This window comes from Oncorhynchus nerka, linkage group LG8, assembly GCF_034236695.1.
Source record: "Oncorhynchus nerka isolate Pitt River linkage group LG8, Oner_Uvic_2.0, whole genome shotgun sequence".
NCBI lineage: Eukaryota > Metazoa > Chordata > Actinopteri > Salmoniformes > Salmonidae > Oncorhynchus > Oncorhynchus nerka.
In genome coordinates, this window is record NC_088403.1 from 58463052 (window position 1) to 58490917 (window position 27866).

At 43.7% G+C, this 27866-nt stretch overlaps 1 protein-coding gene across 1 annotated transcript in view; it reads left to right on the forward strand.

Annotated features, from left to right (window-relative positions):
* LOC115133654 (microtubule-associated protein futsch-like) overlaps positions 1-27866 on the forward strand; it is a 225581-nt gene that overhangs the window by 179610 nt on the left and 18105 nt on the right. The window contains exons 30-38 of the mRNA XM_065021938.1: positions 4760-5085; positions 5542-5667; positions 5796-5918; positions 9835-9856; positions 18922-18999; positions 19248-19379; positions 19839-19985; positions 20140-20374; positions 20681-27671. Coding sequence (XP_064878010.1) covers positions 4760-5085; positions 5542-5667; positions 5796-5918; positions 9835-9856; positions 18922-18999; positions 19248-19379; positions 19839-19985; positions 20140-20374; positions 20681-27671 — 8180 coding nt within the window. The remainder of the gene's footprint in view (positions 1-4759; positions 5086-5541; positions 5668-5795; positions 5919-9834; positions 9857-18921; positions 19000-19247; positions 19380-19838; positions 19986-20139; positions 20375-20680; positions 27672-27866) is intronic.

Genomic DNA, 27866 nt, shown 5'->3' on the forward strand with positions numbered 1-27866 from the left:
TAACAAGAAATTTGTGGAGTGGTTGAAAAATGAGTTTTAATGATTCCAACCTAAGTGTATGTAAACTTCCGACTTCAACTGTATATGGAATCATGTAGTAACCAAAAAAGTGTTCAACAAATTCAAATTATATTTTATATTTGAGACTCTTCAAAGTAACCACCCTTTGTCTTGATCACAGCTTTGCACACTCTTGGCATTCTCTCAACCAGCTTCACATGGAATGCTTTTCCAACAGTCTTGAAGGAGTTCCCACATATCCTGAGCACTTGTTGGCGGTTTTTATTTCGCTCTGCGGTCCAACTCATCCCAAACCATCTCAATTGGGGTGAAGTCGGGTGATTATGATGGCCAGGTCCTCTGATACAGCACTCCATCACTCTCCTTCTTGGTCAAATATCCCCTTACACAGCATTGTCCTGTTGAAAAACAAATGATAGTCCCACTAAGTTCAAACCACATGGGATGGCTTTTTGCTGCATGCTGGTTATGTGTGCCTTGAATTCTAAATAAATCACAGACAGTGTCACAAGCAAAGCACCCCCACACCATCACACCTCCTCCTCCATGCTTCACGGTGGGAACCACATATGTGGAGATCATCCGTTCACCTCTTCTGTGTCTCACAAAGACATGGTGGTTGGAACCAAACATCTCAAATTTGGACACGTCAGACGAAAGGACAGATTTCCACCGGTCTAATGTCTAATGCCTCTGATGCAGAGAGAGAAGGTCTCATGCTGCTCCAAGCAGACATTAAATGTCGGCTGGCAACCTTGCGAAGAGCGGAAAACTTAAGGAAACTTCGTAGGAAGAAGGTACACTCAAGAACACGGTTCTATAAAAACCCCTTTAAGTTTGTCAAAGATCTCTTCGCAAAGGAAAAGTGCGGAATCCTAAAAACTCCAAAGCCTGAACTGGAAGAACATCTGGAAAAGGTCCACCAGGACATGAAAAGGCATGAGCAGATAGTCATCCCACCTATTCAACCACCAGAATTCAATCTGGACACTGACCATCCAAAATGGAGAGAAGTAGAGAACGTTGTCCGAAGAGCAAGAGCGGCCTCTGCTCCTGGGCCTAATGGAGTACCATACAAGCTCTACAAGAACGCCCCGGATGTTCTACGCTTTCTTTGGAGGCTCATGAGGATAGTGTGGCAGAAGGAAATAATACCAAAGGCATGGCGAAGGGCTGGTGGTGTGCTAATCCCGAAAGAGAAGGATGCGACAGACATCAGTCAATTCCGACCAATCTCCCTTCTCAACGTCGAAGGGAAGATCTTTTTCAGTATAATAGCACAGAGGCTGTCCACTTATCTGGAAAGGAACAAGTACATTGATACATCTGTACAGAAAGCAGGCATTCCTGGTTTATCTGGTTGCCTGGAACATACTAGTATGATTTGGCACCAGATCCAAACAGCTAAGAAGGACAAGAGAGACCTCTATGTCATCTTCCTCGACCTGGCCAATGCCTTTGGCTCAGTTCCCCATGAACTCCTCTGGGAATCCTTCAACATTTTCCACGTACCAGAACCCATCACTACACTGGTAAAGGCCTATTTCCAAGACCTGCAATTGTGTTTCACAACACCTGACTTCACAACAACATGGCAGCGCTTGGAAGTAGGCATAATGGCAGGCTGTACAATTTCTCCTCTGGCCTTCACTATGGCCATGGAAGTCATCATCAGGGCATCGAGATGGGTAGTCAGCGGTGAGAGAACTAAGGAAGGGCTCCGTCTCCCACCTATCCGAGCATACATGGATGACATGACTACACTGACCACCACTGCAGCATGCACCAGGCGGCTACTTGCAAAACTGCAGGATAACATCAAGTGGGCCCGGATGAAAATCAAGCCAAGCAAATCTCGAAGCATCTCCATAGTCAAGGGACAGCTTAAAGATGTGAGGTTCTGCATTGGAGATGACCCGATACCAACGGTGTCTGAGCAACCCATCAAGAGCCTGGGTAGATGGTACAACGAAAGCCTCCGGGATAAAGATCAAGTGCAGCAAGTAAGGCAGGACATCGCCGACGGTCTTGAGAACATCAACAAGACCCTACTGCCTGGGAGGCTCAAGCTTTGGTGCCTACAGTTTGGACTTCTCCCCCGGGTATTGTGGCCACTCACCGTCTATGAGGTCCCAATAACAACAGTGAAGAAGATGGAGCGAACCATTACCTCATACGTGAAGAAATGGCTGGGTGTCCCACGATGCCTGAGTAACATCGGCCTCTATGGCAAAGGGGTCCTTGAACTACCTCTTACAAGTCTAACGGAGGAGTACAAGTGCTCTAAAGTAAGACTTCAGATGACATTGAAGGACTCCAAAGACCAGACCATTAGCAAGGCTGCACCTCCCCTGCAAACTGGACGGAAATGGACATCATCCAAGGCTGTGCAGCAAGCAACATCAGCCCTGAGACACCAAGACATTGTGGGGAATATCCAGCATGGAAGAGGAGGCTTTGGCCTGGCAGCAAGCAAACCAACGTTCCATAAGGCAACAACATCTGAACGCAGGAAGCTGGTGGTCGAGGAGGTGCGCAGACAGGAGGAGACTGCAAGAAGTGCAAAGGCTGTCTCTCTTGCTAAACAAGGGCAATGGACACGGTGGGAAGGCTTGGAGAGGAGAAAGATCAACTGGAGTGAGCTTTGGCAAATGGAGGCAAGCAACATCAGCTTCATCATAAGAGCTGTTTATGATGTGCTTCCATCACCAAAAAATCTACATCAATGGTATGGCGAGGACTCGACCTGCCCCCTCTGCCCAGCTCCAGCGACTCTCAGGCATATAATGACAGGTTGCAAGACCAGCCTCTCACAAGGCCGCTACACCTGGAGGCACAATCAGGTCCTCAAGAGCCTGGCTGCAGCACTTGAGACCAAGAGGAGTGCAACCAATTCATTACCTCCAAAAACAAGCAATCCCGTCAAAACAACAACATTCATCCGGGAGGGACAGAAAATGCCCAAGTATCCTTCTACAAATCCAGAAACTGGACACCTAGCCATGGCCCGGGACTGGAAGATGCTTGTAGATATTGGCCAGCAACTCATTTTTCCACCTGAGATTGCTTCTACCAACATTAGGCCAGACATGGTACTCTGGTCCCCTTCACGAAAGGCTGTGTACATCATAGAGCTCACAGTCCCGTGGGAAAACTCTGTTGAAGAGGCCTACGAGCGTAAGAAACTGCGTTACACAGAGTTGGCAGCAGACGCAACTCAGCGTGGCTGGAATGCAAAGGTCTGGCCAGTTGAAGTGGGATGCAGAGGATTCGTGGCTTCTTCCATCATCAGGTTGCTGAAAGAACTTGGAATCCATGGACAGGCTCTGCGGCAGACCGTCAGAGCAGTTTCTCAAGCAGCTGAAAGAGGCAGCCAGTGGATCTGGATCAAACGGAAGGACCCTTGCTGGGCTATAACTTCATGACCCCCCCACCCCCAACTGAGAACCCAATTCAGATCCCTTCAACTTGAGGAGGGCATATGAGGTATGCGGTCAGCTGTATGGCTGGCTCAGGGAAGAGGACGCCACTGCCTTGCATAGTCCCGTGGGACATCTTAATTGGGCATGGGACACAAGCTAAGGCTTGATTACCCTTTAGCTGGCCACCTTTGATGAGGGTGTTTAGTGATTAAAGGCCGAAACACCCACTGATTCGAAGGCACACTACTGAGGATGTGTCCCAAAATTGACATCTTACCCCAGTCTAAGAAATAAACCTCCCATGCCACTCTGTCAACATCACAGCAAATCTCACGTGAGTGCATTCCATCTATTGGCACAATGGACAGTTTTTAACATCTCGTCCCGTGTTTTATGATTCCATTGCTCATGTTTTTTGGTCCAAGCAAGTCTTTTCTTATTATTGATGTCCTTTAGTAGTGGTTTCTTTGTAGCAATTTGACCATGAATTCCTGATTCAAGCAGTGTCCTCTGAACAATTTATGCTGAGATGTGTCTGTTTCTTGAACTCTGTGAAGAATTTATTTGGGCTGCAATCTGAGATTCAGTTAACTCTAATGAACTTATTCTCAGCAGCAGAGGTAACTCTGGGTCTTCCTTTCCTGTGGCGGTCCTCATAAGAGCCAGTTTCATCATATCACTTGATGGTTTTTGCAACTGCACTTGAAGAAACGTTCAAATTTCTTGAACATTTCCGGATTGACGGACCTTTGTGTATTAAAGTAATGATGGACTGTCGTTTCTCTTTGCTTATTTGAGGCGTTCATGCCATAATATGGACTTGGTCTATTACCAAACAGAGCTATCTTCTGAATACCACCCCTACCTTGTCACAACACAACTGATTGTCTGAAATGCATTAAGAAGGAAAGAAATTCCACAAATTAACTTTTTAACAAGGTACACCTGTTAATTGAATCACATTCCATGTGACTACCTCGTGAAGCTGGTTGAGAGAATGCCAAGTGTGCAAAGCTGTCATCAAGGCAAAGGGTGGCTACTTTGTAGGATCTCAAATATAAAATATATTTCGTTTTTTTACATTTTCTTGGTTGCTCCATGATTCCATATGTGTTATTTCATAGTTTTGATGTCTTCACTACTATTCTACAATGTACACTCTCACACACACACACACACACACACACACACACACACACACACACACACACACACACACACACACACACACACACACGCACAGACTGTTGGCACACACAAACTATAATATCTGTAGTTAACCTTTTAACATTCCTCAAATGTATTCTTCTTCAAAGGTGGAACGACGCCAGCCCAATGGGAGGACATTACAGGAACCACTCCCCTAACGTTCATCAACGACTGTGTCTCCTTCACGACCAACGTGTCGGCCAGGTTCTGGCTGATAGACTGTCGGCAGGCGCAGGAGTCGGTCAGTTTCTCCACTTTAGTCTACAGGGAGACCATCTGCGTTCCCTACATGGCCAAGTTCGTTATCTTCGCAAAGACCCATGACCCCATAGAGGCACGGCTCCGCTGCTTCTGCATGACGGACGACAAGATGGACAAGACCTTGGAACAGCAGGAGAACTTCACTGAGGTGGCCAGAAGCAGAGATGTAGAGGTAGGTGTAAAAGTAGAGGTGTTATAGCAGAGGTGTTATAGCAGAGGTGTTATAGCAGAGGTGTTATAGTAGAGGTGTTATAGTAGAGGTGTTATAGCAGAGGTGTTATAGCAGAGGTGTTATAGTAGAGGTGTTATAATAGAGGTGTTATAATAGAGGTGTTATAGCAGAGGTGTTATAATAGAGGTGTTATAGTAGAGGTGTTATAATAGAGGTGTTATAATAGAGGTGTTATAATAGAGGTGTTATAGTAGAGGTGTTATAATAGAGGTGTTATAGTAGAGGTGTTATAATAGAGGTGTTATAATAGAGGTGTTATTGTAGAGGTTTTTTTAGTCGTGAAATATCAGTAAAGTGTGATCTCTTCGTAGGTCTTGCTGTTGATGACTAGCAGTCAACGATTTGGTATTTTTCTATACTCAGCTAGGATTAATGTCTGTTGATTCCTTTCCTCAGGTCCTAGAGGGCAAACCCATTTATGCAGACTGCTTCGGCAACCTGGTCCCTCTCACCAAGAGTGGCCAGCACCATCTCTTCAGCTTCTTTGCTTTCAAAGAGAACAGGCTGGCACTCTTCATCAAGGTTAACGTTACTCTACCATCTTTCAACACTCAACCATATAATTTACTTCATTACAAACTAGTAATTTATCGTATACTGTATGTTGATTGGTTGACTGACTGACAATAATGATGTCGATGATTCCACAGATCCGAGACAACACTCAGGATCCGTGTGGCCGCCTGTCCTTTATGAAAGAACCCAGGTCTTATAGAAGTCTGGCCCACAATGCTATATGCAACCTGAACATCACACTACCATCCTACTCAAAGGTGAGAACACCTTAACGCTTCCTCCCCCTGAACACACAGCTTAGGATACACCTCGGACCTGGAATTGTTCCTGACCATGTGACCTGTACAGGAACAAGTCTGAGTGCTGTATAGCACACCGACAGTTACCATTACATGCCTGACTGTTCAGAATGTTGAAGGACAGATTCACCCATTACATGCCTGAGTGTTCAGAATGTTGAAGGACAGATTCACCCATTACATGCCTGACTGTTCAGAATGTTGAAGGACAGATTCACCCATTACATGCCTGAGTGTTCAGAATGTTGAAGGACAGATTCACCCATTACATGCCTGAGTGTTCAGAATGTTGAAGGACAGATTCACCCATTACATGCCTGAGTGTTCAGAATGTTGAAGGACAGATTCACCCATTACATGCCTGAGTGTTCAGAATGTTGAAGGACAGATTCACCCATTTTTGAATGTTATAATGTTTTTGTGCATCTGTCTTTGAGCGATGTTCTATCGATTCTCGGGGCCATTTCATGTTTTCATGTGTATCTGTAGCTATTGCCGTTCAAGCAGGCATAATTTCGACCAGTATGACGTAGCACTGCGATAAGGTCGCTCTCACTGCACTGGAAGGTAATAGGATTACGACTTTTAGATCGTGAAAACGTCTATCAAACATGTCAGATTTCACCACTGGCCAATGTCATATCTTCTCTCGAATGAGCCATTGATCATATTTTTGCGATATTCCTACCTCGAGAAATGTGTAATTTAAGTCCCGGTCCACCACATTTCTCCTATTTTTATGCCTCTTCAGTCCAGGGTGCATTGCATTTTGCCGCTACCAACATTATTATAACGACAAAATGAAACATCTGTTCACAAAAAGTATTGTTCCCACATATTAATGTTTTTTAACAATATCAATTATAGGAATTAGTGGTTTTGGTTTTAATTTTTCCTTTAAGTTAAAAAGATTGATTGACTTCAAGAATTACTGAGTATTCCAGTACCTAACTAGCATCTCCCACAGGTACATTCTACAGGTGTGTTGTTTACATACTAACATGCAAAATATGCATATGTGACAGGCAATGACAGTTCTCATAGCATGTTATCTTCCTTTAAATTGGTGTTATATTGGGGTCATAACCTGTGACCAAATCTGTTATTCTGTCTGTCTGTATGATTAAAATCATTACTACACCTGTTAACACTAGTACCGCTGGGCCTGGAGGGACCCCCTTCAAGCTGACATTCTAACAGTGTAATTCATATATTTAATATATACCTATAGCAAAAATAATAATTTGGTTGTTTTTACGAAGGCCTTGTTTAACATTAAAATACGACTTGTATTTTATTTTAAATAACACAAATTTCATCGTCATTAGTTTCTGTTTCTGTATGTAAAAACACAAAAAAATTCAATTTTATTCATGGAGTGCTTTTGTTACAACTATGAAACAGAAAGCATATGCATTGGAACATGGTACCAGCTTATTTTTATATCGATAAACTAAAATACCCCAACCACCAAGAAGCACAGTCAAATGATGAAAACTTCAGTAGCCTAAACATCATTATAAGAGCCAAGTAGCCTTGATAAACAGTGAAACTCGGCCCAAAGCAATAATAGCATTATAATGAATATACTGTATGTCGATATGACAGCAGTCAAAAATAGTATATTATTGTAAGCTTCTGATTGTGTGCATCTTCACACAATGACATAAATTGGATTTAATTTAGCTGTTATCCCTTGTCCTAACAGTTGACACAATTGTTGTAACTTTCACTTGCTTGACACACTTTGACGTACCTTTGTTTGGTTGTAGTGCGTAATGGTATCCTGTTTTCTCCTGATTGTGTCCTTGTCAGATGTGTGCGTACTGGTAGCAAAGTCAGGTGCAGGAGAGCAGAGATTTGTGAACAGGCGCACACTTTACCAGGTGTGCAGGGAACAAGACAAAACAAATGGATACATGAAAAATGGATCGGCGATGGCTAGAAAGACGTCGACCACCGAACGCCACCCGAACAAGGGGAGGAGCCGACTTCGGCGGAAGTCATGACAGCGTTGTTGTTTTGTCATTCTTCTGCACCATTGTGGAATACAACTGCTGTGCAGGTGCCTTATTTTGAGCAAAGGGACGGGGCTCCGGACTCACTTTGTTCATGGTGCCGGCCGGACTTGCTTTCTTTGCAAGCAACTTGTTCGCCAATGACAAGTGAAGTGAAGTGAATAAATTGTCCATGGTGACATTGCTCCCCCTGTCAACAGAATGTTCCACAAGCCTCATCAACACATTCTCAGACACTCGTACCTGCTCCCTCGTGTGGTTATTTTCCAAGAGATTGAAAGCCGTTCAGCATGTACAATTACGCACGCCCTCACTGTGCCGTCTACTGCAAGTAGGCCAGGGTAGACTGATAAGACTGCTTTGATTTGGGGAACTGATATAAGGTACATACCATTTTAGGCCTATAATTAGAATGGATAAATGTGTCTCACCACCTGGATTCGGTTTTATGTACCAAAATTTGAAATAGTTTTTTACATTGGATAAAAGTAGAGACTCTGAGCTACAAAATGCTATATCATACACTGCATTTGAGGAACAATGGGAAAGTACTTCTGCTTTGAAAATGGATAAACTTGTAACCTCACTTCTGAGAAAATGGCCTTTGAATGTTTTGGTATCTAGTGAGGAGCTCTTCTTTGTCTACACCCATTCAGCATCGTCCCCACCCTCTTAAGTTTTAGCCCCACCCATCTCGTTTCGGGGTGCACACTTGACGCTCTGGCCAATGACTTGTTTACCTCTGGATAACATGAAAACAGCCTAACCAACCCTGCTGGCAACAATTTCATTATGCTTTTTTGCAGACGTTTACTGACACAGGTCATATTCAACGGGTGTTGTACACACGTCACGTAACGTTAGCTAACGAGCCAGCTTTGAGGCAATTGTCGGGGGGATTGTCAGGTGGGCACTGCACTTTCAACTGTTGGAAGAAGAGGGGGAAACCGTTCCATTTAATGACATGCCCTCCTAAAACTGGTTCTAACTCCAGTTTTGTTTGTGATAATAAGATTCTAACAACGACAGTGTGTTATATAGACTTATTTAGGAAAGTCAAGGACGAAGGGGGGCATGAGCAGTCAAAATGACTGTTTCAGCGGTTTTAGTGGTAACTGTGATTTATTAACTAACTACAAGCAACCAGCAGTACTATATGTAAGTACTGGTAGTTGTCCTATAGTGTAGCATGAATCCCTTCTCCTTTAATACTGATATTTTATGTTTACTCTGAACCACCCTACCAAAAAACAACATTGATTGGCCACCTACCTTCAAAGACGTCACTATGGTAACTTTGCTTTGCCCACTCTCTTTTTTCTCTATCTGTCTATCTGTCTAACTGTCTAACTATCTAACTATCTAACTATCTATCTATCTACCTATCTTTCTTTCTGCTTCTTGCTCCCCAAAGGAATCTGATTCAGACCAAGAGGCTGAGGAAGAGGTAACATTGTGCCTCTCTCCCCATTTCTCCCCGCTAACTAGTGTTCATTTTGTAATGTTCTTTACATGCTCTTTTCAGGCTAGAAGCTTGTCACTAGACGTCCACTTCTTTGTCTGCCATTTAGCTCTTATATTAGGTATTAGAAAGGGCCAGGTATTTATATATATATATATATATATATATATATATATATATATATTTAGTATATGGCTCTCCGTGTTCCATGTTATTACTGATCAATCATTGTGCTTGTTTTGTATTAGAGCATCCATCTTTAGATATTAGTAGCAGTTCAATTATACTACTTATTTCCTTCGTGTAGCAAATGTGTACAAAATCTTGCCTAGATTATTCTTAAACAATGATTTAAATGATATTAATAGTGCAATTTCTGTATTCCTCTATACAGATCAACAGGACGCTTGAGAAATGTAAGTATTATACTATTCTTTGATAACTCCATGAACATGTTTTTTTTCTCAGCTATACTAAAACTTTTATAGACATGCCGTTTAACTTTGAACTGTTATAATATGGCTGCATTACTCAAACATTATGACTAGAACATTTCTTTGATAAGTGCATTATAACCATGCCATAGATTTAGACATTGCTAATGATGTTATGCTAGCTGACCTTTGTAGAGAACAGTGCAGAATGGTTAACCAGAGATAATGCATAAACGTTGAGCTTCATATGACCCTTGTTTGCGAACGCTGTAGCTGTATGCAATACTTTTTCAAAGTCCTTTTAAGTTCTACATGTTTTGTCTTTGTCACAAAAACAAAACAACACAAACTTTCACTCCACCGCACCTCAGCCAAGGTTATGCCAACAACTTCATCGGGCATGAACTTCATCCATTTCTCATGTCACACACCGCTGCACCAGTGTCTTCATGCTGACTCCCTCCTCTCTGCCATTTTGAATTTGGGACACATGGAGAGAGAGAGTTCAAACAAACTGTAATTCATAACTTGGTGATGTTTATGTGACAACAGAATAATACCCCCATAGTAATTCTAGTACCCTAATGGCAAAGCAAACTGTCGTCTAGCTTTCCCAGCCCTCCAGATCCCATCCTTCATTCCCTACCCATATGTGGATCATATTTACCCTTTGCATATAATTGATTAATTGATTGACTAATTGATCACTAATCATGGTCATGTGCCTCAGCATAGCTGGATATCTACATATTTATGCAACATACATAATATAGAATACATTTCTGTGTGCACTTACCTTCAAAACATACATGTACAGCACATACAGATCTCATATAAACGGATAGACAATGTAATGTACACAATGTTATTTGTTCAATTCAACTTCATTACGCTGAACAGTGTATGCATGACGCATGTGGCAATTTGTGTACACATAATATGGAATTGATGCTTTAGCTTCAGCTTTTGTAGTCATAGTCTGAGAAAACAGTAGACTACAACTCACCACACTATTGAATGTGAATACCTAAATTAACCACTCTTTGATAAATGTAAAATGTAGATTTGCAAGTGTTTGCTAGTTTTATTTAATGAATTAAATTAATCACTTTCAATTTGCTCCACTCACTCTTCACCAGAGGCTGCATGTCAACTTTCCCCTTTGCTTTGCATGGAAATAACTTGGCTTTACATGAGTGGGTATGTGTGTGTTCCTGTGTCTGGGTGTGTGTCAAGTGTGAGAGTTATATTGACTCTTTGGTTTGCTTTAACATTGATCTTTGAATTACTTTTCAATCTCTATTTGAATTTGTTTTAATACACTGTTGCTACTCTTATTATGATTTTCAATTTTCTCTTCAGTTATGTTTGAGAAAGTTTGTAAACGTTAGTGCAAGTTAGTTTAAGTTAGTTTAAGTTAGTTTAAGTTAGTTTAAGTTAGTTCAAGTTAGTTTAAAACTTGTTGAGGACGTGGTACCGAAGTGGGGACCACAATCAGCAGAAATGCTCAAGAGCGCCACCATGGAGGTTGATAAACCTCAAACTTTCATTAAAATTGACATACAATATACTGAATTAAAGCTACACTCGTTGTGAATCTATCGACCAAGTCAGATTTGTAAAATGCTTTTCGGGGAACGCATGAGAAGCTATTATCTGATACCATGCACCCTCAAAATACTACACCGTCACCAAAAACGACAGATTTTGCGTTATCCGTCGCAAACGAAAACGCTGAAATAAAATATAAAACATTCATTACCTTTGACGAGCTTCTTTCTTGGCACTCCTAGATGTCCCATAAACATCATTTAGGGTCTTTTTTTCGATTAAATCGGTCCATAAATAGCCTAGATATCGAACTACGACTCCGTCGCGAGTAAAGAAAAAAAAACAGCGTTTCATAACGTAACGTAATTTTTTTAAATTCAAAAAGTCGACGATAAACTTTCACAAAACACTTCGAAATACTTTTGTAATGCAACTTTAGGTATTAGTACACGTTAATAAGCAATAAAAATCCTCAGGAGGCGATGTGAAAAGATTAGCTTGTCTGTGGAAAAAATGCTGTCTTGAAAAAGTCGCACCAAAATCTGGGCGGGGACAGTAGGAAAGGAGTTCCCTTGTTTCGGTTAGACCAAGAATCAATTGCGCAACAAATGACGTGACTCTAGACAACCTGGGGAAGCTGTAGCCAATGAAAACTCGGCTCTATGTAATTCTGTTCGCTTTTAACAATTGCCTGTAGTCGCGGAAGAATATCTTTTTCCATTTTCAGTGAACAGATTTTCATGCACTTTTCGATGAAACGCACGTTCTGTAAATGGCACAGGCGTGATTTAAACAGTTTTGGAAACGTCTGAGTGTTTCCTATCCACACACACTAATCATATGCATGTACTATATTCCTGGCATGAATAGCAGGGCGCTGAAATGTTGTGCGATTTTTAACAAAAAGCTGCGAAAATCTGCATGAATTCTGAACTTCCTTAAGAGGTTTTAAGTTAGTTTAAGTTAGTTTAAGTTAGTTTAAGTTAGTTCAAGTTAGTTTAAGTTAGTTTAAGTTTGTATAAGGAATGGATACAGTCCTCTAAAAGGACCACATGCCCTTCCTTTAAAACAATCCTGTTTTAGAACATACATTTCCTTAAAGGCCCAGTGCAGTCAAAAACGTGATTTTCTTGTGTTTTACATATATATTTCCACACTGTGAGGTTGGAATAATATTGTGGAAATGATGATCATGCCCTTTTAGTGTAAGAGCTGTTTGAAAAGACCGCCTGAAAGTTCCACCTGTTTTTGTGGGATGGAATTTTGGCCTGCCTAGTGACATCACCAGGCGGTAAATGAGTTAACAGACCAATAAAAAATAAAAACCTCTCTGCCAAGGCAGCTAGTTTTCCGTTTGCCCTTCCTCACTCAGACCACTCGCAGACAGTCTTAGCAACATTCCAGCTATCACTGGCTTTCTTCTCTGAGGACAAAATAGCATTTTTAAAATTATTTTTTAAAACATGTTTTTCTCTTTCTCTCTGTAGACAATCTTGAGATGTCTGTCTACCTACATGTTGTTATCCCTTTGTTTGTTTCCCTGTTTCCTTATCTTTTGTGGATTTGTGGGTGTCTGTTGTTGCTCATCGTTTGTTTGATCGAGTTCTTATTTTAGATATGTTTGCGCTTTTGTGTTGTGAATGTGCAGAATATGTGTATAAGCAAGTTATTTCCTGCTCATTTCCTTCCCATCTTTATGATTTAGTTGGCTTTTTGCTTTGCTGCAGTATTTGCCGCCAAAGAACCTCAGTGGATCAAAAGCCCCTTCCTGTGATACATTCTGTAGATGTCACTTTGACCCTGCTTTACCCTTTGAATCCTGAAAGTTTGAACTATTCCTGTTCCTGTCCTGACCACATTCTCCAATGTCTGTCTCTTTTTCATTTCAATTTCAATTTTTTTTGCACCTTAATTGTCCTCTTGCCAAAATGGAAGATGACGAAGACATTACGTCGACGACAGTCCAGAAAAGAGATCCGGACCTTCTCTCCGATGTGTCTGAGCTGAAACAAGACCTGATCAAAATGACCGCTATCCTAACCACGGATTCCACTGACAAATCCAGTTCTCTGGAAGGGAGCGGTCTGGAGAAAGGGGCTGAGGAGGTTCAGGGCGAGCCGTTTGAAATCATGGAGAAGGTCAAAGAGGATTTGGAGAAAGTGGGCAAGATACTCAGGAGTGGAACATTGGAGGGTGAGGTAGCAGAGGGGGCAGCAATAGCAGCCGGAATGAATGAAGAGTGGATCCTCCTCTCAGACTGTGAGATAGAGGAGGCCAAAAAGATGTCTTCCTTAGAACCCCAGGAACCTATTCTACATGAAGTCCGAGTCAACAGAGGGATTCCCAGACCTAAAGCCATCAAAGACGTGTCTGGCATGAACACACACCTGACTGGTGAACGCAAAGAATATCTCCTGGATGTACCTGAAGGCTCATGTGCAGCAGCTCAGGAGGATGTGGTCCAAGAGAAATTCACAGAGGTCGTCCTGCGCAAAGGCGTGAAAAGAACCACAACGACAATAACAACAACAGCTACAATCAAAACTCCTGCTGTTGAACTCAAAAAGCCAGTCAGGAGGAAAGGAAAAGACCAGGAACAGGTGGAGGAATCTACCTATGGGGATGCTCTCCTAAGTGCACCCACAGACCGTAAACCAGTGTCACCTGTGTCCCCAGTAGTTGAGGAGACCCCCATTGGGTCCATAAAAGACAAAGTCAAAGCCCTTCAGCAGAAAGTGGAGGCAGAGCAGAAGGGTCAAAAGCCAACTAGCACCAAACCCTCAAAGGTTGCAGTGGAGAGCAAAATCCCTCAAAGGACCGAAGAAACCACCCTTAAATTGAAACAGAGCCCTGCAAATCAGGACACCGCTAAACAGGGCCACCCTAAGTCCCCCAAAACTGAGTCTGAGAAGCTGCAGGAGACTATGTCAGTAAGGGAGCTCATGCGATCCTTCCAAAAGGGGCAGGACTCCTCAAAGAGAAAGTCTGGACTTTTCGAGCTCAAAACCCACACCTCTACAGAGCATGAAACAACAGAATCAGAATTACAGCCCAAACAGTCAAAATCCACTATCAAAGCCACCACAATCCATTACGAACGGGAAGTATCACTGGACGCCATTCCTGGCGAGCACCACAGAGCCAAAGATGAGCAAATTAGCCCACATAGAAAGCACTCCAAAGACTTTGGTGCTGAAATTAAAGCAGAGCTTGAGGACAATCCAGAGTACCAACAGTTTAAGCAGACCTCTGTAGAGGGTAGTCCTGCTGCCCAGTCAGACCTAACTGAAACCGTAGAGTTTCTGAATATTTCCCTCTATGATAGCTCTGATAGTTTGAAACATGAGAGCGTGGCAGACTCTCCCAGTGCCAGCCTGGGTGATGGTAGTCCTCCTCACCTTAGCTCAGAGGATAGCCTTAAACACGAGGGCTTAGCCACCCCTGGAACAAGCCCTGACAGTCTCTCCCTCTCTCCAAAAAATGCTGACCAGTCCACTAAAAACTCAACAGCTGCTACTATAGCTGTCAAAGGTGACAATAAAACCAAGGACAAGTCTGGAGACTCCGGTGTGGGGACCACTGATGACCAGCCATCAACGGAAATGACCCTTCCTGTCTCTCCCAGTGAGGCTGCAGACGACCGCACCACGAGTGAGTCCATATATTTTCAGACGGGCGAGTTTAAGCCATCTAAAACGAGAAAGCTTACAAAGAGAGTTTCAGAGACTTTAGAGAGCTTCCTTAGGGATGAGGAGAGCCCTGTTGACAAGCTAGCATCAGCTGTAGCTATGACCCTTGCTTCTAGTTCCTCTACCCAGCATCAAGGAAGCTTAGAGTTGCCTTTAAAAGACCCAGATACCCTCAGTCCCTTAGCCGACGAATCTTTGACCATAAGCCACAGAGACTCTCTAGACGAGGATAGTCCCCTCATGGAAGACGACTCCTCCCATAGGACCCCAGACTCCATCGAGCCCAGCCCAACAAAGGAATCCCCCTGTTGTGACTCCTTAGAAAGCAGCCCTGTAGAGCAGAAAACGTTCCCTCCCCTTCTAGATCAGCCCAGTGGGTCCTCTAGACACCCAGAACCCACCAAAGCCTCAGACTTCCCCCCAGACGTGTTGCGTAGTAGGCTACGCAGGGACCAGGAGGCTAGTGCCAACGATGATGACAGTATCGAGCAGACTTCGTCCCAGATGGAAAGTTCTGGTAAGAGTCCCCTCTCCCCCGAAACCCCTAGTTCTGAAGAGGTAAGTTATGAGGTAAACCCCAAAACCCCTGACCACATGTACCTATCTGTGGTGTCCATACCAGCTTTCATCCCCGAATACTCAGAGGAAGAGGATGATGAGGCAGAAGCACAGAGGAAATTCATCCCAGAGGATGAGATGTTTAAAATGTCAGCCCCCAAAAAAACATTTGAGGAAGTGGACCAGGACACCAGAGCCAAAAATAACTCTAGAAAATATATAATTGCCTTGGCAGGTGATGAAGCAGGGGATGATAGCTTCAAAACAGTTGAACTAGAGTCCGCAAATGAGAGTGGGCTCAATAGGGCCAAGAAGACCTCAGAGTTAGCTCTTTCTGTTGAATCCCTTATTAAAGTACAACCTCCCTCTCCTTTTCCAGCAGGTGTGCATGAAGGAATCCACCACACAGAAGCCAAGAGCACAGCTACAATGGTAGCAGTGGAGGGACCTCAATCTGTCTCAGAGCAGCATGTCCCACAATCAGTTCAGTCACGCAAAGACATGGATGACACGGAAGACAGTTTAGCTAAAACGGTTACCGTGTCTTCTAGCTCTGAGGGGGCTGCAAACATAACCGATGAGCAGAAGGAGGAAAGTTTGAGGAAATCAAGGGAAAGCCAGGAGGATGATGGGGGAGGGAAAGAAGCAGATGCAGGCAGTCTGCAGACAGCTGCTGTAAAAGCTCCCTGTCAAATAGAGAGTAATATAACTGACGAAGTGAAAGGAGATCACAGGAGGCACTCAGGAGCTCCTGAGGTAGAAACGTCCTCCACTGCTGTCATTGGACAAGTGAGGGAAACATTCAAACCCGAGATCTGTATCTACGATGACACAGAGGAAGACGATGAGGAAGAGGAACCTCCCAGAACCGAGTCAAAGGGCGTAACCGCCAGAGCAGAGGCAGACCCTTGGAGTGCCATGCGCGAAGACGATGATGCTTTTGCGGCCCGCGTCATAGAGGAAGAACAGAAGATCTTGGGTCTGATTGTAGACCGGCAGTCCCAGGGGGCAACCCCGGACACCACCCCAGGAAGGAGCCCCACGGAGGAAAGCACGCCAACCAGCGAGCCCAATCCATTCCTCTTCCAAGAGGGGAAGCTCTTTGAGATGACTCGGAGCGGAGCTATTGACATGACCAAAAGGAGCTATGAGGACGAGGGCTTTGCCTTCTTCCAGATAGGCGAGCAGCCCCTAGAGGAGGCGCTAGCTGAACAGGTCAAAGATGAGCCAGGAGATAGAGTCCAAACAGAAAGTGAAATCGGACTCAACCTGACTCTGCAAATAAAAGTGGAGGAAGACGAGGAACAGGCGAAAGATGCTTCAGATCCCACACACCGTGCCTCGACAGAGGACGATCAGAAAGGTAGTGAAGCTGCAGCAGCCTCCCCCTCAAAATCAGATGCTTCTAAGTCTAGAATCCCTAGAATGGGTCTTTCTGCCTCAGCTAAGACCACTAAGAAAGACAAAGACCCAGTATCACCAGTGTCTCCTGAAACTGTAGAGGTGAAACCAGACATAATTGTAGAGGAGACCCCCCTAGAGGTAGAAACTAGTTCCCTCGATCCAATGATAACAGATGTTGAGACAGCAGTAACCACTGTCACTCGATCAGTGTACCCAGAACAGGACCAAGAGTCCTCTGACTCCTCTCCAGAGGAGCAGCATTCGGTCATAGAACTCCCCCAAACCACAGAAAAGACCAAAACCCCAACTTCTACTGAAAAAGTTCCAAAGATCCCAACTAAAACCCCAGCCAAGGCTGGCCCCCAAAGTCAGATTAGAACTGCTTCCTCCTTTACATCCCCTGCATCCCCCTCTTCAGCTAGTCCTAAAAAAGAGACTCCTGCTTTAGAGTCCAAATCGAGAATACCTGTCAAGGGCAAGGCTAGCCCTGTCAAGCCTGAGCCATCAGTTAAACGTACTGAGTCATCCCAGGACGCAAAGCTCAAGGTCCCAGTAAAAAAGGACTTGAGGAGAAAGTCTGAGACAGATACAGGTCCCTCTGCTGTACCCAAAACCAAGACGTCGTCTTCCAAAGCCAAGAGCTTCTGTGAGGCAGACAAGTCATCATCTAAAAAGGACCTGGGTCGTCCCATGAGCGATGACTACTCCACCAAGCCAAAGTCGGGCTTTGGTTTCCAATCTAGGCTGCCAGTTAGAGGCAAGCTTGGTCAGACATCTCACACTTCCACCCCCGCCAAAGACAAAAGCGAGCCGCGCAAGAAGTCTATAGAGTTTGTCGATAAGATTAGCGACGAAGTTACAAAGCTAGTTGAAAGATTTCCTCAGGACGAGAAAAACAAAGAGCAGGAGGCTGCTGTCTCGAATGATGAGAGCAGCGGCATAGACCCTTCTGTCATAGAGAGGGAGACTTTTCCCGAAATACAGTTCCCTGCTTCCGGAGATGTCTATCCCATTAGACCCCTGTGGGATGACCCTGTTGACACGCAGATGCAACGGATTCCCGATGATACAATCAGAAGTCAAGGTACCCCCCCCCCTCCTTAAGGGGCTCGTTCTCTCTCTCTCTCTATTGTGCGTTGCTAGCGTGCTATCCGTAAACGGTGCCGCTTCTCTGTGTCTTGTAGCTAAGGTGACGTGTAACTAAAGACTCTTTGTGGTTGCTTCTGTGGTGTTTGAGCTGTGACTTGTGTTTGTGGCTGTGTCTCTTTTCTTTTTTCTCTTTTTTTTATCTCCAGATTGACTTAGGCAGGGAATCAATTCAATCATTTAAATAATTGAAGGATCAGTTTTCTGTTGATGTCATTGACATAATTTGTCATAGTCAGATTTAGTATCAAATATATTTTATTAACCAAATTAGGCTGTAGGAGTAAAGCTGACTTATATCAAATGAGAGAAGAAACCACAATCATTTTTCCTGAGCTGTTACAATGTTGTTGCTGTTCAACTTCTGCAATTTATTTCAATGCCATTTGTTTTTTTTTATTAGTTTATTACAGTCCTGAAAATTGCACGGGGATCACTTTTATGGTATTGTTAATCTATGAACCAACATCATAGTGTAATAAGAAGCTATACACCAAATACATGTCCATTTCAGTTACTGATACCTTCAAATAGTTCACCATATTGCACCACCGAGCACAATAAAGCCAGCGAAGACGTTTTCCTCATGTGCTCAGTTGAAGATAGTGTTTTCTTTCTAACGTGAATGTGACTTTGCCTGTCCATCCTTGTGCGGCCAATCCTCACACGGCTCTCCTGCTGTTGTGGTGGCATTTACAGTAGATTCCCAGCATGAAGCCGAGAGGAAAGAGGAACGGTTGGAAATAATAGCCGACCACCTGGGCTTCAGTTGGACGGGTGAGTGGAACACCAGGCATATCGGTACTCGGTGTCAGAAACGATAATCACTTCCCAGTGATTTTGAAAAATGTTCAAATTAACATTGCATATTTAACACTGAAAATTGTCCTATAAGTGTCTGTGGTTGCTATTCTCAAAAAATTTATATGTTATCTGATCTGCCAGATGTTTCCAGTATTGGATTTCCATCAATCCTTTTTTAAATCACATCATAATATCTGTCTATTTTCGGGTGTGTTTTCCAGAGCTGGCTCGAGAACTGGAGTTCAGTGAGGAGAAAGTCAATCTAATAAGGCTTGAGAACCCCAATTCACTACAGGACCAAAGCCACGCCCTGCTGAAGCTCTGGACTGACAGGGAGGGTAAAAATGTCACAGGTACGTTGATCTATCCGCTCTTTATTGTATTCAGAATATTCAGTGACACTTAGAATATTCGTCATAGGGGCCTCCCAAGCGGTGCAGTGGTCTAAGGCACTGCACTGCATCACAGTGCTAGCTGTGCCACGAGAGATCCTGGCTCGAGTCCAGGCTCTGTCACAGCCGGCCGTGACTGGGAGACCCATGGTGCGGCACACAATTGGCCCAGCGTCGTCCGGGTTAGGGGAGGGCTTGGCCGGCAGGCATGTTCCTGCCCCATCGCACATCAGCAACTCGTGGTGGGCTGGGCGCAATGCACGCTGACACGGTTGCCAGGTGTACGGTGTTTCCTTCGACACATTGGTGCAACTGGTTTCCAGGTTAAGTGGGCATTGTGTCAAGAAGCATTGCAGCTTGGCTGGGTTGTATTTCCCAATGGCTTTACTATGACCATTTTGTCATATTGTTTTCCCACAGAAACATCACTGATCAAAAGACTAACCAAAATCAACAGAATGGACATTGTCCACCTCATCGAAACCAAGATGGTCAAGTCCACCCAGGAGGACACATCACACACCTATGCAGAGATTGAGAGGACCATTGCACTGGATCACAGTGAAGGTACAGTACAGTGTATTAACAAGTGGAATGGGAATGTTCTATGTTGACTGTCATGAGACAGTAAACCTCATGTCATTTTGTGAAACACCATTTTTTTAAACTATGTCAGAAAGATCACAGGTTAATAACGATGTTCATATTTATGCCTGTCCAGGTTTCTCTGCCCTCCAAGAGGACATAGACAGTCCGCGGCCAGGCAGGCGTACAGACAGCACCCCCAGTGGGTCAGGGTCCAGGCAGGGGCCCCTCGTGGTGTCAGAGGAGGACCTCTCCTCCAGCATTTCGTCACATCACGAGACTTCAGGGCGGGTGGAGACAGACGAATCAGTAACAGGCCTCCTGAGACACGTCCAGAAGGAGAAGCTGCAGAAAGAGATGGATTCGACACAGTAAGTCAGTGGGACAGTATAACAGGGAAGTACTGAGTGAAAGAGAAATTTGTTAAGTTATATTGTTTTGGAGGGTTTGCTGGTACATACATGTTGTATGGTTGTAGAAACAAACAGTTAATTAAGATATTGATTTGCGTTGTTAAAATCTATCTCTCTCTGTGATGGAGAGAGATAGAGAGAGTCCGACAGAAAGAGGGACAGACAGAAAGAGGGACCAACAGAAAGAGGGACCAACAGAAAGAGGGACTTGGGAGACTTCAAAGGGGATTAGATGTTTGACCTTGTTATTGTTTTGTTCCTCAGTTCTGTGGGCGGTACATCAGATACTGGACCGGAGAAGGCTGAGTCACTACATATGGGCACTTTCAAACAAGTAAGTCCCTTCGTCACCTTGTACCGCACCTCCCCCTACCAGCTCACCTCTCACGTCCTAGATCCTGTCTACAAAGGGCCCACCCCTCCCCCCTCGCCCTCTCTATCTGTCAAGCATTCTGAGGACGGGGCACAGGGAGGTGCAGAGTGGGGTGAGGGGTCAACTCAGCCCCCCCAGGCTGAAAGCGACAACAAATGGGTGTTGTCACCAACGAGTCACCAACAGTCACCCACAAGAAGTCGTAAGCGTGTCTGTGGGAGCCGTCCGTTGTCCATGACCGACTTCGAGGACAGTCTGACTGAATGTGACCAGGCCGAGCCAGACTTCAGTGAGCTGTCTGTGGAGCTAAAGCAAACCTCAGAGGACTACACTTACCTCTCCACCACCTCTGTCACTATGACAACGGAACGGGTCACAGAGAACATCAGTATTACAGCCAAGCCCATAAATGTACCACAGTCTACTCAGCTGCCTCAGTCTTCTGAGGTGGTACGACCCAAAGAGACACATAAGATATTCTCAAAGGATCATATTGACGAGGTGTCACACAGACTTTACAAAGTCCTGTTTGGGTATGTAGTGAAGTCAACTAGTAAAGGATCCAGGAAAACACCAATGGAATTGGATGAAGTAGCGGGTACTTACAGAGCCAGCCCGGTTTATGCAGAGGATTCCCCTACCTCCATGCCTTTGATTGATGTAGACCAGGCTGAGCTTTACGTCAGACCTGTAGATATCAGTCCCTTGACCCCAGAGTCTATCACCTTTGAGGTGGGTAAGGAATCCCAGACAATAGCTCAAACATCATCTGACGTGTCAAGAACCACTCTCATTTCAGATTCGGTCAAAGTAAAATCCATTGTCAGCACTGCATTAATCCAGATGTCACATGAATCAACTGCTGAGCCCCCAGGAGAGGTGTTAGATCCTCCAGTGGCTGACTCCAGATCAGCCAAATCTGTTATACCGGAGGTAGAGTACAGTTTTGCGATAACCTTACCTATCACTCAACATAAGCCTTCAAGTCAGGAGGAAGCCTTTGTTACATTCTTATCAGAGTCATTCATGCCTTTGGTGCCAGAATCTACAGCCTCCGAAACCGAAAAAAAGTCTTCATCACCTGACTCAGGGTCTGAGTATGCTACTAAATTTGTAGTTTCAATGCATGATCGATCGTCTTCGCCAGAGTCAGTGACTTCAGATGATAGGTCTGGGTTCCAATCACCTGACTCACCTATACTAGAGTATCGCCCGTCAACACCTGATTCATCCATACTGTTGACTGAGAGTAGAGCCTCATCCCCTGAATCACTGTCATCCGTTACTGAACTTAGGCTTCTTTTGCCTGACTCGTCCATACCTAATTTTAGACCCCTGTCTCCTTTACCATTCCCTGAGATTAAATGGGAAACTGCAAAATTACCTGCTTATGCCTCTGGACAAATGTTTAGGCCATTGACATCTATGGTTCCAAACAAGGCAGAGTTTACCAGAGCGATATCTCCAGGTAGTGAAAGTAGTTATTGTCGATCTATTTCACCTGAATCTGTAATTTACGAAGCTGAAGACAGAGCATCGTCTCCTGAATCAGTAATTCTGGAAACAGTGAGGTGGCATTTTTCATCAGATAGACCGCTATCTCCTGAAGAGGATTTACAGAAGAGGTTATCATCACCTGAATCTACCGGGTCAGTCAATGAACATAGAACCCTATCCCCTGATTCTCCTGTACCTGAGTTTAGACAGGTGATACCTGAATCGGTTATCTCCACTTCGGGATACAGATCATTCTCACCTGAATCAGAGACTTCAGTGACTTCAGTGACTTCAGAAACTGAATGTATACCATTGGAGGCTTTTGCCTTTTGGCAGAGACCAGACTCACCTGAGTCTTCAAGATCAGTAGATGAAGATATATTTCTGTCTCCAGATTCACCAGTTCCACAATGTTGGCAATCTGAACCCATCGCTTTAGTGACGTTCTGTAGATCATCATCATCCCAGTCTATATTTTCAGATGTAGATTATGAAACTGCACCCTTAGTTTCATTGCTTTATAAAGATAGACCTTCATCATCTGAATCAGTAGCATCGATAGATGAGTACAGAGCGCTATCACATGAATCACCTATACCTCAGTTTCGACACTTATTACCCGACTCTATTGTTGATTATAGATCAGATTCATCTAAATCAGTATTGTCAGACACTGAATATGTTCCAATGTCGCTGGAGTCTATACCTGCAGCTCATAGATCATATTCACCTGAAGCTTTAGACTTTAAAAAGGAGATCACGTATCCAGCGTTGACCAAATTGGAATCCTCTAAAACCCTTGTTTTTCCATCCGTGACAAAAGCAAAGTTGACACTTGTTCCAGAAAAATTACAATTGGCAGCAGAATCATTTGAAGCCATTAAACCTAACCCTGTAATGTCAGAACCTGCTATTTCAACAGACATGCAAAATATACATCCAGATATACAGCAGTCCACTGAAAAGGGCAAAAGAAAACTCAATCCATTGTCGGCAAAGACGAAACCCGCAAAAAAAATTAAATCAAAGTCCGCCAAAATTGATCCAGCATCTGAATCAGAGACCGAAATTCCTGCTGAAATACAATTATCTGAGTCAGCATTACCTTCTACAAACCCACCTCCAACGAAACCTGCAGAAGTTGTAACTGCACCTAAACCAGCACTACCCGAATCTACTAAACCTGAACCTCACAAAGGACTATCAGTACCTGATGTAGCTCAACCTTCAGAAGACCAACACATGGTACTATGCGTGTCACCAATAACTGTAACTGAATCAGGTGTATATGTCCCTGAAAGTCCACCAATCATATTCAAGTACACAGCTCCACCCTTTCTGGAATCTAGTAAACCTGAAACTCTATTAGGTCTATCAGCCACTGGTGACGAGGCTCAACCTCCAGAAGATCAAGACATGGTACTATGCGTGTCACCAATAACTGTAACTGAATCAGGTATTAATGTCGCTGAAAGTTCACCAATATTAACCGAGTCCTCAACTGCACCATTATTTGAATTTAGTCAAACTGAACCTCAAAAAGGACTATTAGTACCTGCCTTGGCTCAATCTTCATCTGTATCACCATCTGTGTCACCAATAACAGTATCCGAATCAGGGACGCATGTCCTTCCATCAGCAATACTAGTGCCAGAGTACAGACTTGTGTATGATGCAGAACTTTGGAAGCTTATCTCTCAAGTAAATGACCCACAATATGTAGGAGAAACCTACTGTAGTAAAACAGGTGTGTTTGAGTATGCTGGACAAAGAATAGAGTATGAGGTGACATCGGAACCTGAACGTAAATCGTTATCAATAGATTCTCCAGCTGAGGAGTATGACTCTAAGTCACTGTCACCGGAGTCATTATCAGAGTACAGACCCATGTCATCTTCATCCCTGATGCTGTTGGAGGATATTAAAACAATGTCTCCTGCGTCTACAGGAACAATGAATAGGTCATTGTCACCAGATTCCCCCGTACCCAAATATTCACCATTGTTCTGTGAAGCTGTTCAGTTTCACCATAGGTCATCATCACCTGAATCGTTACCAGATGATGAGGTTTCTGAGATATTTGAGTCAAGATTTGTAGCTATTGAAGGTAGACCCTTATCACCTGAGTCGACTGGATCAGTCAGTGAGAATAGCTCACTTTTAAAAGACAAAGACATGGTACCTTGTGTGTCACCAATAACGGTAACTGAATCGGGTGTCGAAGTCCCTGAAAGTCCACCAATAATTTTTGAGTCCACAGCCCAATTCTTTCCTGAATCATCTAAACCTGAGTGTCAGAAAATACTTTATGTACCTAATTCAGCACAACCTTCAATGGAGCAAGATGTGACGCCTTCCATGTCAACAATAACGGTAACTGAATCAGATGTTGATGTCCCAGAAAGTCCACCAATAACATTCGAGTCCACAGCCCAATTATTTCCTGAATCTAGTAAACCTACAGCTCAGAAAGGACTGTCAGTACCTGATTTCACCCACACTCCAAAAGAACCATCTTTGTCACCAATAACAGTATTTGAAGAAGGAATACTTGTCATTCCATCAGTCATACGAGTCCCAGTTTACAAACTTAAGTATGATGCAGAGCTTTGGAAGCTGATCTCTCCAATACATGACCCCCATTATGTAGGGGAAACCCCCAAAACTGGTATATTTGAGTATGCTGACAATATCATAGAGTATGTACAGACATCAGAAAGAGAAAGTCAAAGTTCATCAACTGAGGTTACTGAGGAAAGACCACTCACACCTGATTCTGAGTCTGAATATAGGCCTCTCGCAACTGAGTCAGTTAAGATAAAGACTGTTTTGAGATCAGATTCAGCAGAGTCAGTAAAGTCATTGAAAGCATGTCAATCTTTATCTCTGAATTCCCCCATACCCCAATATTCACTATTTTCCCTTGAAACGGCTCAATCCTATCATAGATCATTGTCACCTGAATCAGTATCTGATTCAGATGTTGAAATAGACCCAAAATATTCAATAGCTCTGGGTATTGACACAATATCGTCCTTTCCTGAATCTCTAGGATCTGTCCATGAACATAGATCACTGTCCGCTGACTCTCCTGTACCTCCATTTAGACAGGTAATACCTGAATCTGTTCTTGGATACAGATCCTCATCGCCTGAATCAGTGACTTCAGAAACCAAATGCATACTTTCTGAGGCTTTTTCCTTTTGGCAGAGACCAGACTCACCTGAGTCAATAGCATCAGATACAGAGGAAAGACCCTTATCACCTGAGTCTTTATCAGAGTATAGAATCATGTCTCCTGAATCAGTCATGCAACTGACAAACAGCAGATCATCATCACCTGAATCTACAGCATCAGTGGATGAGTACAGGTGTCTGTCTCCAGATTCCCCCATGCCTGAGTTTAGACAGGCATTACAAGAATCTATCGTTTCAATGGTTGGATATAGGTCCTCATCCCCCGAATCATTGGCAGATTATGAAACAGAATCTGAAACAGAATACACTCTTTTGATTTCTGAGATTGAAGATAGACCCGACAGTCCCGATTCAACGGCATCAGTAGATGAGTTTAAAGCTCTGTCACCAGACTCCCCAGTACCCAAGTACACACAGCACGAAACTACTACACTAGTGGCATGGAATGGATCAACATCGCCTGAATCGATATGCTCAGATACGGAATCTGAAATAGAGTTATTCATAGTTGCCTCAATTCTTCTTAAGGATAGATGCTCGTCAGCTGAATCAATTGCATCTATAGATGAATGCATGGCATTGTCTCCTGACTCCCCCATACCTCAGTTTAGACAGATGTTACCTGAATCTGCTATTTCAACCATTGGGTACAGGTCATCATCACCCAAATCATTTGCTTCAGATATTGAATATGCACCACTCATTTCTGAGTCCTTATTTGATGAGGTGAGACCAGACTCACCTGAATCACTAGCATCAGTTGATGAACATAGACCATTAACACCCGAGGGTCCTGTCCCTGATTATAGGGAGGCGTTACCAAAATCTGTGTCAATAAGGGAATTATCCTCCACTGGATCAGTGTTGTCGGATTCGGAACACTTGATATCAACTGCAGAGTATTTTGCTACTGAACCTACACAATTGTCACCTGAATCAGTAGAATCAAACTGTGGGGAAACAGAGTTGTCAGCCAAAAGTCTCATTCCTGAGCGCGTATTACCATCAGAAATATTGGCACGTGAAGAAACAGACCAGAAATCAATGGCTGGTTCACCTATACCTGGAACAACCATGATGGTGGAAGAATACAATCTTATGTACGATGCACCTGAGTGCCAACCCATGTCACCTGCAACATTAGTGTTAAAGGCAGATGTTGGAATATCATCACCCGAATCTGTGTTATTAGAGAAACAAGTTGAGAAGGATAGATCGCTATCCCCTGAGTCAGCTGAATACAGACCCATGTCTCTAGAATCAGCCATGTCAATGGTTGACGTTAGAACATCTTCACCTGAATCAATGCATGAGATAAATGACAACAGGTCGCTTTCTCCAGACTCACAGATCCCTCAGTATACAATATCAGGTGTATCACGTATGGATTCATGTAATATGGAGCGCGCCACAATAGAACACAGGTCATCATCACCTGAATCAATGTCTTCTGGCTCTGAGTATGAGCTAATGGCCATATCACCGTCAGCATTAGAGAGTAGGCCATCCTCACCTGATTCCCTAGAATTAGTCGGCAGGAATCGGCGGCTATCGCCTGACTCACCGGTGCCTCAGTTTATGAGGATTTTATCTCAGTACTTCATGGAACCCCTTAGTGATAGAACGTCTTCACCTGAATCAGTGTCATCAGACACTGTATTCGTAGCCTTACCTCTAGATTATTGGGCCAATGTCCTCCGAAGGCAGTCGTCTCCTGAATCCGGTGAATCAGATGAAGAGTTAAGTTTAGTTATTACAGGTAGAGAAACAATGACATTTAAAGCAGGTACGTTGAGTGATGTGACAACTGTTTTAACTTCTGAGCGTGTCCCATTGTCACCCAAAGAAAAGTCCTTGGGTGTCACTCTGTTGTCAGTCCCCGATAATGAATTTGAAATAGAACAGGGACAAATGAGCACGACAGATCAAGGCTTACCAAGGGTCAGTGGACTAGTAGCAGAAATGGTTACCTCATCTACGGAATGGACACAGACAAAGCATGGTTCAGAGCATGCTGAAACCATCCCAACTCCCCAAGCCACTATTGGTTTAGAAGACGTCAAAAAGGTCCAGAAAGACGTCCCAGTAAGTCAACAACCAGTGAAGGTCCAGGACGGAAAAGAGGAAGAAGTAGAGGTCCTGTGCCCCAGTGCTGATACAATAAACACCCAGGAAGACCCACAGAGGGTAAGAGAGAGAGCATGATAAAGCTGACTTGCACGTGCCATGAAATAATGGAATAACTCCCATGCTAATGGAGGATGATAATAACACTGTGTGGTTGAAATGGATGTCTGGATTCTAAAGAATGTTTGTGCAATCACAATAGACTTGGATGGTGTTTGATGTAACTAACTAATTTTGTCTCTTTTGAGATGTAAC